Source organism: Diadema setosum, chromosome 4, assembly GCF_964275005.1.
Source record: "Diadema setosum chromosome 4, eeDiaSeto1, whole genome shotgun sequence".
In the NCBI taxonomy this organism is placed as follows: domain Eukaryota; kingdom Metazoa; phylum Echinodermata; class Echinoidea; order Diadematoida; family Diadematidae; genus Diadema; species Diadema setosum.
The window spans coordinates 45,470,320-45,490,345 of NC_092688.1; the positions used below are offsets into that span (position 1 = coordinate 45,470,320).

The 20,026-nt window shown below is 37.6% G+C and overlaps 1 protein-coding gene across 2 annotated transcripts in view; it reads left to right on the plus strand.

Annotated features, from left to right (window-relative positions):
* LOC140228046 (septin-2B-like) overlaps positions 1-19,457 on the plus strand; it is a 28,671-nt gene extending 9,214 nt beyond the window's left edge. For both annotated transcript variants that reach the window (XM_072308446.1, XM_072308445.1), the window contains 12 exons: positions 587-692; positions 3,283-3,369; positions 4,200-4,323; positions 4,710-4,844; positions 5,800-5,917; positions 8,182-8,283; positions 9,316-9,412; positions 11,768-11,816; positions 13,400-13,501; positions 14,795-14,867; positions 16,000-16,131; positions 16,920-19,457. In XM_072308446.1, coding sequence (XP_072164547.1) covers positions 587-692; positions 3,283-3,369; positions 4,200-4,323; positions 4,710-4,844; positions 5,800-5,917; positions 8,182-8,283; positions 9,316-9,412; positions 11,768-11,816; positions 13,400-13,501; positions 14,795-14,867; positions 16,000-16,089 — 1,083 coding nt within the window. In that variant the 3' untranslated portion in view covers positions 16,090-16,131; positions 16,920-19,457. The remainder of the gene's footprint in view (positions 1-586; positions 693-3,282; positions 3,370-4,199; positions 4,324-4,709; positions 4,845-5,799; positions 5,918-8,181; positions 8,284-9,315; positions 9,413-11,767; positions 11,817-13,399; positions 13,502-14,794; positions 14,868-15,999; positions 16,132-16,919) is intronic.
* The last annotated feature ends 569 nt before the right edge of the window (positions 19,458-20,026 follow it).

Below are 20,026 nucleotides of genomic sequence, written 5' to 3' on the forward strand. Positions count from 1 at the left end.
TCTGCTCTGTCACATTTACTCCGGTCTTATTTTCTCTGAGAACTTAAAGGGATGGTACAGTTTTGGTGGAGATGAGAATTGCTTTTAACTTTTTTTGCGAGATACCAAGAAAACACTTATGAAATAGTACAAGCATTACCATTTTAAGAGGAATCCAAAGTTTATTTGATGAAAAATGGGTTTGGAATGGCTGAAACATCCAAAAACAAAGTAAAACAAAGTGATCGTAATCAAAGTTGGGTCCCACATTTTATTAGGATCGCTCTGTTTTGTTCCTCATGGAATTACATGCTTTTCATATTTCATACAAGGTTTCTCATTATCTCACCAATGAAAAATGTTAGAAACCTGAAGTTAGATCTCAACCATGTACTACACAATCCCTTTGAGGTTAGGGTTAGGGTTGTGATAGGGTTTTCGGTTTAGTTTGATGCGAGGATTAGGATTAGGGTTGGGGTTATGTTTGGCTTAGCGTGCAGATATTTTGTGGGAGCAATTGTCACAGGAACAAATGTCATGGAAACGAGCAATTAAAAAGTTCTTACAATTGTACCTGAAACTAATGAATACACCATTCACTTTGCAGTTCAGCAATCCAGAAACCCCAGAGTATGTTGGCTTTGCCAACTTGCCCAACCAGGTGCACCGGAAATCAGTCAAGAAGGGTTTCGAGTTCACACTCATGGTTGTCGGTAAGTCATCTTAATTTTCCTCTCACTTTTTTTTTTAGGTATCCAACTCTGATTATTTAATGCAATGTCTAATGTAATTATGCATGGGATTGTGATATTGAACCTTGTAGTAGCATTCAGTAAAATTGTGTTGTTGGCTGATGACGTATCGTCACATTTGCCTGATGGTTGCTCTTCCTGACAGAAACAGAAACACAAATTTCCAAACACACCCAAACTGTGGTGTAAAATCAGGTTGCTGTTTTAGTATCGGGTTCAGTTCAAGAGAGCAAGATACCAAAGATAATTGCATAAGATTTTAATTTGAAAAGGTCCTTGGCCCTGTTTTATGAAGAGTTGTAACTGCTTATATAGTTGATTTCTGTGGTAAGTCTATGGCAGCCTGTGTGGTAAGGAAATTTATGAAATAATCGATAATATCTCTTGATATGGGCCCAGATGTCCTACATATGTATGAGTACATCAGTGTAAGCTTCCTCTGGGAATTTCATAAATTTTTGCAAAAAGGAAGATATCTCACTCATTTGAGGGGCCCATGTTTATACTTGTGAGAAGTTGGCGGTATATGCAGTGTATCTTGATTTTAGATGACGAGCAAATGCACAGCATAGCAGCAGAATCAAATCTTCAGAGAGCTACAATACCTATCTACCACAAGATTGTTCAAAAAAAGTTTTTTTTTTGTACAAAATTGTACATGTGTTTGTTTGTTTTTCCCCCCAGTGTGAGAGTGATATAATAACTCTTCAAAATTGTGTACACCTAAAAATATGTTTGGTATACAATATGTAGCATGGCATGCAGAAGCAAAAACCTTGGAAATGTCAATCAACAGCACTTAAAGACACAAAATATTTTCCTATACTCATAAAGTGGACTGACTTTGTCATTACAGACTGTAGACTGGTTGGAATTATTGTTTACCCTAAGCAAAGAATTTTATTTGTCATCAGTATGATTGTTTTGTGTATTTGATGGACTGTTCACACTATGTATCAAATCTGTGACTACTGGTATGCCCTGGATAGTTCATGGATACACAAACCAGTTCAGTACTGGTTTTATTCAATGACAGGAACTTCTACAGCAACGTGAGGGACTGAAAAGAATCGTATGTGCAGGGGGAGTTTATGAAAATCATGTTTTTACGCTGTTGCAGCTAATCCTACATGACTCCCACATAAAATATAATTGATGTCATGGCTATAGATGAATACCTCAGCCAGGCAAGGAGTGACCTTATGACCCTATGGCTCAGACAGGCCCATGAGATGACAAAAGTCAAGTGGCTGTGACAGTCATAAAGTCATTGCCGGAAGCCGCATGCCTCTTAGCAGTTTCCATGTGCCGCCTTCGACACACTGTACGTTGTATTTCAGAAAGGATGTTTTGATTAAAATCTTGCTGCCGCCTCTGTCGATCCCATCTCACATAGGGTGTACATGTGATCAGTTAGTAGGCGGTGAAAATTGTAATTGGAGTTATTAGTTATAACTATGAAAACTTAATCAGGTTTAAAAATCATTGGGCAAGATATATAGCACATTGTTTGGCACCTGGGGACAGAAAATATTTAACAAATGGCGATTAATCTTTTATCTCACCATGGTTAAAATCAACTTTCAATTTGTTTAAGAAAGACTGGATGAACACAGGTTTGTTTGCAACATGTTAATGCGATATTACTCATTGAAATTTAAATTCATTTTAAATGATGTGGCATTAGTCTTGTGTGAGTGTCATAGCATCTGAATTGCTTAGCTTTCTAATGTAATGTTTTGGTACTAGACTGTAATGGTTTCATTTATTCTCAGCAAGCGTAAAATCAGTTTGAAGAATCAGATTAATTCTGCATATATGAGTGTATCAGTTTGAATGTTGTGTAAATGTTATGTTCAGATGCAAATTTTATAAGGCAGTTTAAAGCTTTCCATGTAACGAATCTGAGGCTGATGATTAATATTTAAATTGTATAATACTGTCCCCTACTGTGGTACTTGTGGTGGGCAAGAGTAGCTGTGTGCAGTTGAAACTCAATGAACATTGTAATGATTAGGAGGAAATCAATGGAGCACTGTTTATTTTAGATGGGAAGAACATGAAGGTGTAAAAGTAAACAAATGTGCCAAAAAATGAGCTCCCTTATAACTTCCTGCCTACAGGCAACGCCCACATTGTCATGTGAATAATATATGGAAAGCACTAGTTGATAATGAAAGTGTTAATGTAATGTAGCTTATCTGTGCTAATTCTCTACAGTATGCCATTTGTCTTTTTTTTTATGTGTTTGAACATAGCTATAAACATTGTCTAGACTTATATCTGCTGGACTTTGCATTAATTGTTTATCAAATTAGAATATAACAATTAGCAGCATTTTTTCTTTTCCCCTTGGGCCCTGTAAAATGTTTGTTTCATTTTATCATATATTTATCACCAAAATTGATGTGACATTGCACCTTTGTTTTTCCAAATCTATCAAATCTTTATTATCGTCGGCAATATCCAGCTCTCTGTGGTATTTTGTAGTGTTTGTTGGATGTTTTGAAATTATGTGATCAATTGTGAGTAATATCATCCCATTCCACAGGTGAGTCTGGTCTGGGCAAGTCCACACTGATCAACAGTCTGTTTCTAACGGATCTCTACCCAGAAAGACACATTCCTAGTGCGGCAGGTAACTAACAAAGCAATTAACTCTTGGATTGGTTAAATATCACCATTATCAGTATTTCTTCTTCTTGTTTACTTGTAAATGGGAATGCCCATCTCCAAAATGAATGATGCAGTGCTGTTCAGGTCAGTTAGACTCCCACACAGTTTTTTGTTCTCCAGTGTTTGTGGTTGTGGCAAAGCGTGTGGCCTCAAGGTGTTGTGCAGGGGACACTCCTGCAACAGATGCTCTGTTGTTGTGCTGCCTATCTAACATGGGCAATCTCTGATGGACTGATCTTGAAATTGGTGTATATGTCATGAATTTTATTTGTGCTTGATTTACAGATTACATTTGACCACTTTTTTTAGAATGATAAATTCATAACATGGGAGTGATATTAATATCTATCATCAAGGGTTTGTGTGTGTTTTGATCTATTTTTGCTGAAGGCATTAGTCATGTAATATGAGCCTGGCTGTAAATGCTGGTATAACACAAAGGCCCGAATTCACGAAGGTGATACAAATGAAACCATGGTTTAAACCATGGGCAAAAACCATGGAGCACCAAGTGTTGCATGGAATATTTTGTTACGAATTCAGTCATTTCGTCGATGAAATGATTATTTTGTAAAGAAATGACATTTTGTAACTAAATGAACATTTCGTCCATGACATGATAATTTCGTTAACAAAACGGTCATTTTGTTGACGAAATGACCAATTTCATAACGAAATATTCCGAGCGACACTTGGCGCTCCATGGTTTTTGTCCATGGTTTCATTTGTACCACCTTCGTGTGAATTCGGGCATGTATGTTTATCGCCCTCGATTTCCTGTGTGTGTCACAGAGAAGATTGACAAGACTGTGAGTATTGATGCTTCCACGGTGGAGATTGAGGAGCGAGGAGTGAAGCTTCGACTGACTGTTGTGGACACGCCCGGTTATGGCGATGCCATCAATAACAACGACTGGTAAGTTTGCAGTTTTATCACATGTTGATCTGAGCCTCTGGCTGTTAATCTGTTAATGTTAACCTGTTGGCTCCACAAGCTGGATTCATTCTATTTTATCTACAAGTATGTCTAGGAGGTAATGGGTTTAGTTTTGATTGGGAGAACAAGTCTTAGTGTAATATCAAATATCTTTGCAAACTTCCTTATAATTAATGTATTACCAAATTTTCTCTCTAATTGTGGTTGAAGGTAAATCAATTATAGAATCCTCATAGAATTTGTTCATGACCCACTAGGTTTGTGCAAACAATGGGTTGAGGTTACTAGCTATCTCACAGACACTGTGCATCCAGAAACATTTCATGACATGGCTGTTTCATTTCTCTCTTTTTATACCTCCCCAGCTTCGATCCCATCCTGAAATACATTGACGACCAGTACGAGCGCTACCTCAACGACGAGAGCGGTCTCAACAGGAGAAACATCGTCGACAACCGCGTCCACTGCTGCTTCTACTTTATCTCGCCCACCGGCCACGGGTGAGTGACCATTTGGCACATCGTCCATACTGACCATCATGCACGATATTTGTAGGAAGACAGAGATCTGCTCATAGAAGTGCTACTTTATTGCTGTGCACAAATGTTTGTCATTCCTATTGTAACCGCCTTTGTCTTTGAGATTTGTCTTAATGTGTTTTGTTGTAAATATGCCAGTGTATATTTGTATGCTGCATGCTCTTCTTGTTTTATTTTTTGACTGCAAATGGTGTGTCAGTCACTGATGGGACTGCCTTACAAAAGGAGGCCGAATCGCTTTATGAAATGCACATGTCCATCCATACACACCTATACATACATACACACATGCATACATACAAATAGACATACATTAATACATCATTGTAAAACATACGTGTACACATACGAACATGCACATAACCATACATACATACATACACACATGCATACATACTGGTACATATAACAAGCATTCATACATACATGCATGCAAACATACATGCAGACTTACCGATACTATACAAATTGTACATAGCCTGAATGAGACAGAAAGACAAGAAAGTCCTAGTCACTAGTCTACCACGAGTGGACCCCTAGGTTCTCAATACTTTGAATGTAACTGAAAATGAAAGTTATGCCCATTAACTTGTGGATATTCCTGGCATCACATTGCCAAAGCCACCATACAATGTAAACGATACATTCAAGTTTGAATTGTAACGCCTGAAGTATGCTTTATGTTCTTCATCATTTACTCTCACTTTCATACTCTGTGATGTGAATTTTTGTACAACCTCCACGACACCTCGTTCGTGGTACCCTTTTAAACAGTCCACTTGAGAGCTAGAAAATCTGGATCTCTTTGAAACAATTCAAACCTCTCCCAGGCCTGTATGAATTGGCAGATCAGGGAAATGCAAGATGAATGATAAAGTTGTTCTTGTGACTCTCCTCTTCTTTTTATTGGAACAAGGCTGAAGCCCCTTGATATACAGTTCATCCAAGCACTGCATAACAAGGTCAACATTGTGCCCGTCATTGCCAAGTCCGACACCCTGACCAAGAGGGAACTGAACAAGCTCAAGCAAAAGGTACGCTGCTTCTTTCCTTCTCTCCATCGATCATTCAGGACCCCGACTGCAATACCTTGGCCATGACTCGACACTAACTTTTTTGTTTGGTGGCCCGATGGGGCCACCAAAATCCTAAATTTCAATTTTTTGGTGGCCCGAGAGAAAAATTTGGTGGCCCGAAAAAAAACAATAAAAAACATTAAAAGTCCTTTTCTTTTAATGAGTCAAACATACAAGTTTTATGATAGTAAGAATTAAAAGTTGGACATATCTACTCATAAATAAACTTCAACAAACTTGCAACGCTCACTCTCAGGCACTCATTCAGTCCTTTTCATCCATCCTTGAAACAAATTTAACTGCTAATTTCCGACGCAAAAAGTTACGAATTTATTGACATACTTTTCAAAAAATTTTGGTGGCCCGAGCCGGGCCACCAAATTTGCCCTTTTTTGAAATTTGGTGGCCCGACTTTCATTTTTGGTGGCCCCGGGCCACCCGGCCACCGTTAGTGTCGAGCCCTGCCTTGGCTGTGTCTTTTTAATTGAATGCATGTGATTACTCACAGTCTCAATTACAGCTTGAATGCTTAAAGGACAAGTTCACCTTCATTAACATAAGGATTGAGAGAATGTAGCAATATTAGTAGAACACATTATTGAAAGTTTGAGGAAAATCGGACAATCCGTTCAAAAGTTATGAATTTTTGAAGTTTTTGTGCAGTCACCGCTGGATGAGAAGACTACTGCAGTGTATGATGTCACATGCGTACAACAATTTAAGGAATATATAAAGAGAATTTCACAAAATTTCATCTTTTGAAAAAGTACACATTCCCTTGACTCGTTACTGACATGTTATGGGTAATATTATTCCCATTGCCTTTAGAAAGAGGCAAGTCAAGTGCTCTTTATAATGCGAAAAAAAGTGAAAATATGTCGAATTTTCTTTACATTTTCTTTATACTGATGTACTCATATGACATCACGAGCCTTAGTAGTCTCCTCATCCAGTGGTTTCAATGCAAAAGTTTTAAAAATTCATAACTTTTGCATCGATTGTCCAATTTTCCTCAAACTTTCACTGATGTGTTCTACTAAAATTGCTGCATTCTCTCAATCCTTATGTTAATGAAGGTGAACTTGTCCTTAAATGTCTTCATCTGTATTCTTTGACATGTTCAGATACTATTTCGTTTGTCTCCGCCGAATGAGTTCGAGCAGGGGACTATGAAACGGGCTCCGTACGTGTGTGTGTCCGTGTGTCCGTCCGTCCGTCCGTCCGTGTGTCCGTCCGTGTGTGCGTCCGTGTGTGATCAAAATCTTCAATTTGCTACTTCTCTGTCATTTATGAGCCAATTTTGATTCTGTTTGCTTTATATGATAGCACTACATGGGAGCTCTGAAACTTCTATACAGAATTTCAGTCGTGACCTTTGACCTTGACCTTTGACCTATATTGTACATTTTGCTACAAAATGCTACTCCTTCGGCATTTCTAACCCGATTTCGATTCCGTTTGCTTTATGTGATGGCACTAGGTGAGGGCTTCAAAACTTCTACACAGAATTTTGACCTTTGACTTCTTTGACCTTTGACCTTGATTTTTGACCTGTTTTGTACATTTTGCTACAAAATGCTACTCCTTCGGCATTTCTAACCCGATTTCGATTCTGTTTGCTTTATGTGATAGCACTAGGTGAGGGCTTCATAACTTCTACACAGAATTTTGACCTTTGACTTCTTTGACCTTTGACCTTGATTTTTGACCTAAAAATTTGTATATTGTACATTTTGCTAAAAAATGCTACTTCCGGCGGGGACATATATTACGCACCGCGTAATTTCTATTTTTCCTTGTTTTTGCTCATTAAGCATTGCCCACTGGGATATGTCTGAGAGCTAAGAAACTTGTACATTAGAGGTTTTTCAGTCTTGCGGAATATATTCAAGTTAATGCAGAAAGTATGAGAAAGTTGTTTGTTCTCACTAATTTAAAACACCTCTTCAATAATAGTATACTGAATCATCTACATTTTATTCCATTCAGTTGATAACAGGATGACAGGATTACATAAAAGTTTTTAAAAAAGGCTAGGGGTGAGAAAAAACAAAACCGAAAGCTTTGATCCATCTTCTTAATCCCAACTTAACCCCCCCCCCCCCCCCCCCACACACACACACACACATAGACATTTACACATTACCACAACCAACCACCAGTACTTGCTGCAGTTGGAAATCATAGATAAAACTCATATTGATACCTGGTATGTAATACAGGTGCTGGATGAGATCCATGACAATGGGATTAAAATCTACCACATGCCGGACTCCGACTCCGACGAGGATGAGGACTTCAAGGAGCACAACAAGCAGCTCAAGGTGAGAATAGGTCTCATGAAATATATCCCCCTGAGTCAATGGTCCCAATAATGAAGATCATATCCTTCATTGATAAAATGAAATGAAGATCATATCCTTCATTGATAAAATGAAATGAAATTGTTCATTACTTTGAATGAAATCCTGGTGAGTGATTGGTGTACAAAGCATCAAGCCACCAAATATATCACTGCTTTTTTGAAGATAGAGCGCTGATGAAGAAAAGTGTCCTATACCATGATGAAATATTCATGGTATAGTACACTATACCACAAGTATTATGTTTGTCATAAATATGTGATCAAAACAAAGAAAATGATTTAAACTATGTGTGATAATTTTGATAAGATCTTCAAAAGTATTCTTATGTAACTGGTGGGTTATTATTGAAAGGATTTAATTTTCTCTCTATTTGGTAATGACCGTACTTAAAAAAAAAAATGGCATCTCGCTGTTTTTTAATTCAAATTTTTTATTTCTTTTACAAAGTGTTCAAATCCATGTGATGTCTGAGATAAGAGTACTGTGGACTCCTCATAAAGAGGACTCTCTTTGAACACCGAACATTTGTCTCGATCAAGAGGCATTGCCTGTAATCCATTGTAGAATTCACAAACTCTTGAAAGGGAAAGCAATTAGTTTTATTTCGGCTGAGTACAATAATGACTTTTCACTCTGTCCTATGCCTTTGGTAGAATTCACTAATCTTTTTCATATAGTACACCAAATCAAGGCCATAAACTTTTCATTATGTGGTGACTTTGTGTGACAGAAATCATAGGCAGTAGGGTAGTCATTTGACATGTCTGTTGGGAAATATGAAAGAAAAATGTATATCTGCTTTTCTAAGAAATAGAAATGGAAGCTAACCTCAAAGTCAAGTTTTAATGATTGATACCACTCATGGGGGGGGGGGGGGGGAGAATTCAAGAAAATGTTGTTCATAGTGAATGTGAAATTACATTGTGCACAGAAAGTATGGGAAGGCAGGACTACACAGTTTTTTTCATGAAGGCAGTTTCTTTTTCACAGGCAAGTGTACCATTTGCTGTCTGTGGGTCGAGCCAGCTGATTGAGGTCAAAGGTAGAAAGGTCAGAGGTCGTCTGTACCCATGGGGAGTCGTTGAGGGTAAGCCTTGCTCATTCTGTTTTACATGACCGTCAATGTATACCACAACATGCTCAGAATGTGCGCCTGAACTGTCTGTTGTTTGTATATATTTGTTCCTTGAAATTTTTTCAACTTGCCATTGCCACTTTCCTTTTCAATAGGTTGTTAATACATGCTATTGCAACAAGTATCTTACTTCAGCATTTTCAGTTTTAATGTTTTCTCCTGTTAACACTATATACCATATGTTGTGCGAGGTGCTTTTTTTTTTCTTGCAAGTCAAGTGCTGTTCACAAATTTAACAACATGCAAAGATATTTACCCCGATCCCGACTTAAATGTGACATGCACACATACATTTGTCCGTTCATTACTGCACTCAATGATCGTGAATTTAACCACTCGCGAAATTGTTGTGAAGTCTCAATTCGTAAAACTTAGACTCTCTAAACAGATGGCATGTGCAGTGCTCGGAATGAAAGTAGGTGTTGCACTTTTCTTTCATGTGATATAACACTCATCAGTGGGGGTAATGTGAAACCCATTATATATATTGTATTCCTGATAGTACGCTGTGCATGCTTTTTTTAATGTAGTTTTGTATCACTTGAGAAAGAAGTGAAATGAATTGTGCACCTAGTACGCTGTGCATGCTTTTTTTAATGTAGTTTTGTATCACTTGAGAAAGAAGTGAAATGAATTGTGCACCTATTAAAACCTTGTACTCTAATTTCAAGAATTGCACTGTGATAATCAGTGGTCATTATCAGAAGCATGGAAGTGCTCCCGCCAACCAGGAAACAAAGTTCTATTTGCATGGTTAGTTCTGTGTTAAAGGTGTAACTCAGCTAGCTGCAAAGATTTGGGAGTGCATTCATCTATCAGACCTATATAAATCTAATGGGAGTGGATACCTATAGGGACAGGACTTTTCAGTCATGATAAAAAAAAGAAATTCTGTGTAAAATGGCTTAGTTTTAGTATTTGTTTGTGAATATTGTTTAAGTGCAATTCCACATCTCTTTCAAGTTAACTGTAATAGATAAAGTGAAATATAAAAGAAAATGATAAAGTGATTTCATTAAAATCTGAGGTAAGACATGTATGAAATTTTACCATCATAGTTTTGCAAACCAGTATCAGGAACAGCCATGTATGCCTATAGACCGATTCTACGAGGCGATTTGTGTATTATCGGCATGGGCAGCGCCATTACTGCGGTGTTCATGCCTACCCCACTCCCCCACCCCTCTCCCTACATTAGCAAATGATGCACGTGCACGGAAATGAAAAACTGTTGCATGGTTGTTTTAGCCAACAGGTGTCTGAGTGCGCGAACGCTTGCTTAATGCGCGAACCTTTGTAACAAGTGCGCGTACTCCTGCTACAAGTGCGCGATAAACATGTTTGCCTGGGGGAGGGGGGGGGGGGTAGGTGGGGACACCGCAGCTAGAGCTAATGGCTGCGTCCTGTAACCGCAACTTGCCTGCTGCCCTCAACGAACCCAAATCGGTCTATTGGAGGATGTGATAATGTCACCACCACAAGTTCCTTTTGACCATTGCAGAAATCTTTGCTGAATTGTCTTTTTGACATGACATACAACATTGTTGTATTCTTTTGATCACATTACAGCAGTAGTCAAAAAGAAACCTATGAATAAGGACCTCTGAGAGGAGAGGTAGTGGAGTTGCAAAATTATTGGCCCTAAACATGATTTGTGTGTGTGTGTGTGTCTGTGTGTTTAAAACCAAAGGGAAAATTGTAATGTGATGACATATCCTCTTCTAATTTGCATGTATAAAAAAAAAAAAAAACATGCACTTGTACAATGTATATAACCTTATATTTCATAACTTTCTTACTTGATATCTAAATTTGAAGAAGCTTTAATCATTTTGTTTGTCTGATTATGTATTGAAGTCTATTTTAGCATGATGTGGAATTATGGTTTAAAGGGGGTGGCTAGTAACTTATCAGTGGGAATGCTGGAGATGATTGTTCCAATCCTTGTGGGATTCATTGAAGAGTACATTATATATCTATTGTTGTGTGAAGCTTCAGAATGGTCTCATATTTAAGTAGTGTGCAGTTTAATCGCCCCGTCACTGTACAGGCATGCTAACCTGGAAACATTAAACTGCACATTACTTGAATATGAGACCATTCTGAAGCAAATAATTTTCACACAACAAAAGACATATAATGTACTCTTAAATGAATCCCACAAGGATTGGAACAATCATCACCCAGCATTCCCACTGATTCCCACTGATCAGTTACTAGCCATCCCCTTTAAGCAGAGAATGTCACATGGTACTCGGAGCCAGCAATTGATTTGGTGACCTTTGTTTTCTTTTTGATACCATTTAGTTGAGAATCCAGATCACTGTGACTTCATCAAGCTCAGGAGCATGCTCATGTAAGTTTGCTTTCTTTTAACTTTTGCTGCAGCCATGCGTAACATTATGCAACTGAAGAGTTTGATTGCAAAACAAGATAACTGCTTTCATGTTAATTTGAGATGTTAATGATTGAATGTACTAAAAACAATGAAAATAATAGGAATACTGAAGAGTTTGATTGCAAAACAAGATAACTGCTTTCATGTTAATTTGAGATGTTAATGATTGAATGTACTAAAAACAATGAAAATAATAGGAATAGTTGAGAATCCAGATCACTGTGACTTCATCAAGCTCAGGAGCGTGCTCATGTAAGTTTGCTTTCTTTTAACCTTTGTTGCAGCCATGCTTAACATAATGCAACTGAAGAGTTGAATTGCAAAACAAATTAACTCCTGTCATGTTAAAGGGAGCGTACAGTTTTGGTTGAGACCTAATTTCAGGTTTCTAATATTTTTTGGTGAGATAATGAGAAACCTCTTATGAAATATGAAAGAGCATGTAATTCTATGAGGAATTCAACGTTTATTTGATGAAAATTGGTTTTGAAATGGCAAAGATATCAAAAAAAGAGCGGTACTAATAAAGTGTGATACCCAAACTTTATTATGATCGCTTTGTTTTACTTTGTTTTTTTTAATTTTGAATTCCACTTAAAATGGTATGCTCTGTACTATATCATAAGTGTTTTTGTGGTATCTCGCAAAAAGTTAAAAGGCCAATTCTCATCTCCACCAATACTGTACCATCCCTTTAATTTGAGAAGTTAATGATTGAATGTGCTAAAAACAATGAAAATAATAGGAAAATATGGGATATTTTTTATTACAACTTCAAGAATATTCCTTGATAGGTAACAAATGACATATCACTGGAAAGGTTTTATTTTCTTCTATGTGATGATTGATGTGCTGGAAAATGTTACAAAATAGTCCGTAACCTATTTTGCGATCAGAATCTTCAACTTGTTTGGAAATGAATGTGCATTGTATCTTAGAGAGAAACCTTTCTTTAAAGAAATTTGTAGAGGTTTGGGGAAGTGATTGATACATTAAGAAAAAAAAAATCCCCTAAAGCTGTTGACATCATGAAAATACTGGGATGGGTTTTGCCATGTGATTATCAGTGAATTATTTAGTTTTCATCATTTTGGAACTGTAATATTGCTTACGGGATGGTAAAATGTACTGTGTGTATTTTGTGACACTTCTTTCTCTGTTGAAGAGCCTGCATAAAAAAACAGGGTTGTTGTTGCTGTTGTTTTTCAATATGGGTGTATGTTTGTGTTCTTGTTAGTGAGAATGATACTCAATTTCTTTGTTGTTGTGAGAATACATCTGTTTTTCTCCATGTTTCTGCTCAAGATATATCCGGGATTTACGTTCACGATATCAGGACTAGTAAGACTGGTAACTATACAGCAATTAGCAAATATCCAGGAAAATTGTGAAATTTAATCTGCTTGTGCACATGATAAATTATGAGTACTTGTAAAGAAGGCACATTATGTTGGTTACCATAGTAACTACAAATTAATTACATTATATAGACCTTGTGTTTGGCTAAACATTGTTGTGTTTCTCTCTCTGTTTGACTACAGTGCCTACATGGAGGACTTGAAGGATGTGACACACGAAGTCCACTACGAAGCCTTCCGGTCTGAGAGGTTAGCAAAGAGTGGAGGTGCACCCAAGAAGGCAGCGTGAGTTCTCTGTGATGATTATTGTCTTGTGACATTTAGATGGACATCTGTGACTCAGTTTAAAGGGATCATATAGTTTTGGTTGAGACCTGATTTCAGGTTTCTAACATTTTTTGGTGAGATAATGAGAAACCTCTTATGAAATATGAAAGAGCATGTAATTCCATGAGGAATTCAACATTTATTTGATGAAAATTGGTTTTGAAATGGCTGAGATATCCAAAACAGAGTGATTCTAATAAGTGTGGGACCCACACTTTATTACGATCGCTTTGTTTTACTTTGTTTCTGGATGTTTCAGTGATTCCAAACCCTGATTTTCATCAAATAAACTTTGAATTCCTCTTAAAATGATATGCTCTGTACTATTTCATAAGTGTTTTCTTGGTACCTCACAAAAAGTTAAAAGCCAAATTCTCATCTCCACCAATACTGTACCATTCCTTTAAAGTAGAATTTACTCCAAATATATCGTTGGGATCCAGTGAATGGAGAAATATGATTTAATGCACAGCAGTGAAGTTTCAGGAAAACTGTACAATTTGTACAAAAGTTGTGAACTTTTTTAAAGTTTTGGACAAATCCGTGTGCCTTCTTTGCTGGATATGAAAATGGACATTGATGTACAATAAATGGAATGAGAATTCAATGTATTTCCATTTTTCAAGCTTTGTCTTAGTAATGAAACACTAACCTCTTTCTGAAGTCGGGGGAAAATGATCTTGCCCTTCTCATGATTTATCAGTAGCAAGTCTAAGGACTGTGTATCTTTCATTGAGAAATTATGTATTGTGGAATTCCTCTTTATATTTTCTCTCGCTTGCTCGCTCGCTCTCCCTATAGTTCTTTGTACACGCTGTAAAAGATGTTATTTTGAGAGGGTTTATTTTGCATATTTTGGGAATCACTGTTGGGCCACGAATTTAACATTTGAAAATATCACCACAGCCAGGTATACTAATGCACCGTGAATAAGGGCGTGCATGGCCATGTATTTTTTCTCCCAGTCTAGTCGCAATCACTAGGGTATGTACTAGCATGTTTGTGCACTCAGTCGTATACTATAGTGTAAGTACATGTACAGTTAAAGTGGTGGAGTGAACGGACAGGCATTAGTGCGCTTACGATAGCCTCGGTGTCAAATCGCAAAAACAACATCTCATGGAAATGTTTGTGACCTCCTCATTTGCAAAAATATATGTCTGCAAAAAATACCAGCTTTCGCAGTATGCACACACAAATATGACCCACCTCACTGAGTCCTTGTCTCTCTCTGTGTATTGATGTGAGCAGGAAGAGAGGTGGAATGGCTACTGAGGAGCCAGCCAGTGAGAAGGACAGGATGCTTCAAGAGAAGGAGGCTGAGGTAAGATTGTATACAAATAGTGAATGGTCACAAGTGGGATTGTAAAGACTTCGCATGAGGTGAAAGATAGAGGTGCTCTATTCAATGAGGCAAAGCCGAGTTGAATAGAGCACCTCATCTTTCACCAAGTGCAAAATCTTGTTCCTTTGCATGAGTAAAGACCATACACTATTTGTTTTATACAACACCTTGAACGTCAGCAGATGTGGTCCACACAGATTCTTGAAATAAGCACAGAAATGGCAACCATTTTCACAAAAGGCAAATGAGTAACACTGTCACAGTCGGTTCAGTCGTGTACAGTACTACTTACGTGAATTGAAACCAATCGGTCGAAGTTGTTTGAAGTAAAACGAGTGACAAAATGCGCAGTTGTAAATACACTTGTAACTGTTGAGTGTGCATGGCACACACAATCATGAGTTTAGCATGGGAGTCAATGGAAATTGGTGATGTCAGCCATGCGATATCCATTTTTGTTCATACAAAATTACATGGCTGACAGCGACAGTGTGCAGTGGAACTACAGGTCACATGTGATTATCTTTTTTGTTAGCACTTTTTACATACCTGCGATTGAAATCTCTAAAGGTATCACTCACATCTATCGGCCATGTGGGATGCTCGCAAGTTCTAATGGCACACATCCGTGCACATCGCACAGTTATCGATACATCAGTATCACTTGTTATCGTCTTTTAGATCTAATGTTACTCTCGTTCATTCAACTGCCGCCGTGCCACGGACCATGGTTTTACGGAACAACCACCTGTGTTGTAAACATTCAGCACGATTATAAAATAAAAATCTGCGTGGTAGATGGAATACATTTTTATCAAATCTCAAGTTTGTAAAGCGATGTGGGATATAAAGCAAATAATCATCTCCTATTTCTCGGGCAATGGATACAATCTAATATCGCCTCAGTGATCCTTGACGTGTCTATCAGCCCTCGCCTTCGGCTCAGCCTGATAGACACCTCGTGGATCACCTTGGCAATGTTGGATTGTAACCATCGCCCTCCCAGTCGATGATTATTTGCTTAATACATCTCACACCAGCATTATATGGCTATTGTCTGAAATTTTTGCCCCAATCTGATTATGTGCATGTCCGTGTTTTCTCTTTCCAGCTGCGACGGATGCAAGAGATGCTGGCCCAGATGCAGAAACAGATGCAGCAGCAAGCCCAGTCTGGTGGCCTTCAGTCGGAGGAGGTGTGAGCCTCGGGCCACGGATGGGGGACCACAGACAAGCCTTTTATGGTACATACCTCACTCAGTCTTGTAGTAGAAAATAGAAAGTAAATAAATAAAAAAGAAAGAAAGCTGCATCCCTGGATTAAGAAATGTGCCATAACTCAAGTTTTGTTGTTTTACCACTTTGGTAGTCTTTAAAGGATGTAGCTAGGAATAGTTAGTTGGTCATTTTTTTTTCTTTTCATCAATTCAAACCCGACAACTTGAAAGTTTAAATCCACCCACAACGTTGATTTAATGAATAGGCTCAAACCATACAGACAGAATAGTAGAAATGTCATTGAAATCTTTAAAAATAGCAAAGATGAGAAAACCGTGGAATGTTAAAGCTCCACTTTTGTTTTCACTGAAGAGTAATATTAATGGTTGCAACTGCATCACCTCAGGTGATGGTGCACAACGCTCTCTTGCATTGGTTTGTGTGTTTGTTTGTTTTTAATTGCAAAATAAACAATTTTTTTGGGGTATTATTTAGCAGCCTCAGTCCCTCCGCTCTACCTTGGTAGGTTATTGAAACATGGCGAAAAGCTGATGCAATGTCTATTTTTTTTTCCTCCTTGATTTCATTGCCACAAAAAAATTTAGTGAAATTTTGTTTGCAGGTCAGTGTGAGACCTGTGAGGCCAAGCCATCATTACCGCATCAGAAGTTACGAAAGCAGTCAGTACTGATACTATCGTTTCAAAAAATGTCCCCCTCCCCCCCAAGAAAAAAAGTAGTAATAAATACATAATAGAAATGAAGATTCTACAGTTTATTTATACTGTTCTCATTTGCTTCTACACTTCTTACAGGTGGATCACACAAGTATTAAGGAAAAAAGAAAAAGAAAGAAAACTGCTGGGCAGCTTTTGGGGACCATTTATTCCACTCTTCACTTTCCTTTGCTTCCACTGGAGATAGGACTTTCTGGATGCTTCACCTTTCTTCCTGTCTCAAGCTACAGAAATGCACGAGTAACCTGTAGAGATCCCTTGTGTATTGACTCGCCTCTGTGCCCGCTTCAAAAGTGTGATAACGGGACTGATCGGAAGCAGAAGTAGCAACGGACACGAGAGTTCTCATAATCAATTCTTTCAGTATCCACACGATTGCATGCTTTTCGCTGCCCCCTCCCCACTACAACCTTGAAAACTCAGCAGCGTGCATTAACAAAAAATTGATATAGCCAGATTATAATACAAGCTACTCTGACCTAGCTGATATTCCAACTCATGCAGGGTATATATATCTCTGTCATAATACTTGATCTGAAGAAACTGTTTAAGGTGTAAACATGCAAACTATGCAAGGAATGTGCACGCAAGAGAACAGCAGAGAGATTAAAACACAAAGCTAAAAGAAATCTCTTTGGCATTCGGGGATTGTAGCAGTGAAGTAATCATGATTATTTGGTGTGTGAAAACACAAAGAAAAGCTCCTGCTGTTTTGTTTTCTCTGATTCATACTTCAAAGGTTACATTACTTCTATCGGTTTGAGGCTAAGTCCACTCAGGTAGGGAGCATGGAGGTGGAATGATGTAGAAGGTGAAACAAGCTATGCACTGTTTTTTTAGTCTTCACATATAGAATTATTAAATTTTGAGGAGTTTGACATAAATTGTAGCAAAATCATCTCATTTTGTTCTTCCCTCCGCCCCCCAAACAATAGAAAACAAGATGATTAAATAAATGTGATAGCTTAAAATTCAAATTTGCATAGTTCAAAGTATTGAGGTTTAATCATTGTTTTTAAATGTAGTCCAATAGATATGCATGACAATTGGAATTAGATGAGGACAAGATATGAACTACGTAGAGGTTTGCATGCACACAAGGTGGTCAAGGATATCCTTTGGTTTTTGACAAATTTCTATCCTGGAGCGGCACATTGCATCTCCCTCACAGTGTACCTCAAAAGTATCATCCTGAAAGAAACACAGAAATATCTTTAAGACCACCCAAGTTCTCATGCTGTGGTTTTCTTCATTTGCGTCATTTGGCGCCGTCCTGTACAAAAATATATGAAGCATGACTTGGTCTTCAGACGTCTATACTGAGCCTGTTTTTTTTTTTTTTTTTTTTTGATGTGAATTGTCAAAATTTATTGCCTTTTGATTGATATAAAAGTTTTGTGAAATGGTTCGAGTTCTTGATACCAGATATGAAATTACATTGTCTTAATGTGACATTGATGGTAGTGGTCAAGCATCAAAATTGATAACTTTTTGGTCAGCTTGCATTTGTCATGCAAAACCCTATTGAAGAGAGACAATTAATGGTGCACAATACGAGATGCTGCCTTTAAGGGACAGAGTAGTTGGTTTGTTGGGGTCATATGTATTCTGTTTTTAAACGTTTAGTTCATTTTTCATTTGTGTATCGCATACTCATTGTCATTATTTAATTTGCCTTGTACATATATACATATTTAGTGCATTGTACCCTCGTCTTGTGTTGCTACAAACTAGCTCCAGCTATTTCAATTTGTGATCAAGATGTGCTCAAGTTACGAATTTGCTCAGACCACAGAAATGGCATCTTGTTTCTTATATTTCCCTGCAATTAAGCAAGTAGCAAGTTAGCTCTTGGGCAAGGTAGAATAGTTGATGTAAAAGTTGAATCGTAATCATGCTCAACCATTATGTAAATGGCAGGGTAGCATTTGGGAGCAGTAAATATTGATGGGAAATCGGGCTCAGTTGTTGCAAGTCTTTGAAATTTCTCTCTATACCAAAGTTAAGAACGACATTACTCACGACATCTGCCTTTCTGTTTCTATATAAGTGTCGCTATATGAAATAACTTTTAACACTATGTTAACAATTGCATATTCTTTTATAAACTTTTTTTTTTATATAAAAGACAAAACTAACAAAATATTTCATGTACTTATTTATTTATGTAAGTAGGAAGTAAAAAACAATTTAATTTTTTGTTTAAGGAACATTATCCCACCTTCCTGGCTGAGACTTTTATGTTTTTGATTTTAAATTCTATTCCCGTGGGTAGTTGTAGATCAGATATTATAATCCTTTGGCAGATTCTAGATATCATTCTAGTGTTCGAGTTGATATATATGACCAAGTAACTTACACTCCTGTAGCATTCCCACATAGAGTTGTCCTGATCACATCTTTGGTCCATTTAAATCGTGAAACCGACCGTGACCCTTTATCCACCTGCTGTTGCAGGATAAACACATCATCTCAAATAGAATGTGTGTACCGGAAAGACCTGTAACAATGTTTAATACATAGATGATAATGGAAAAAATGTCTTAATTGTCATTACACCAGAGAGAAGCAAATCTCTCAGTGATATTAATAAATATGTATATTTACTACAAATGATATACTGCAATATCTCATGGCAACTGTGTTGTATAAGTGTATGCTTATTATGCTTATGGGTGTGTGTGCGTGTGTGAGTGGATGGGGTGGGTGGGTACATGTGTGTGTAAACAATTATTTTTCATTTCCGTTTTGTTAAAAACAGACCCAAAAATTTTGACACTTGCTCTGCAGTTAATGTAAAATCAGCTGGAATCAAAGAGTGAAATGTTGGCATGTGCAGGGATATTCATACAGAAAACTTCAAAAATTGCAGGTGAACGTGATCTATCTTTTCTGGTGGGTTGGAATCCTGTTGTGTATGTGAGGAGTTTCCTCTCAGTGATGAAAACAATTGTGCTAGTAAATAAGGATTACTGTAGATACATGAGAGGTACCCACTCTTCCACCAGCTACTGTACGAGCTGAAATTTTTCGCGGTGGTTTTATTTTTGCGAATTTCGCGAATCGCTAAAATAACACGCGAAAATAACGATGCGCAAATAAGTAAGTTCAGTTAGACCCTTGCAACCGCGAAATTAATAACACGCGACCTCGAAGTACCAATTTGCGAAAATATCTGCACGCGA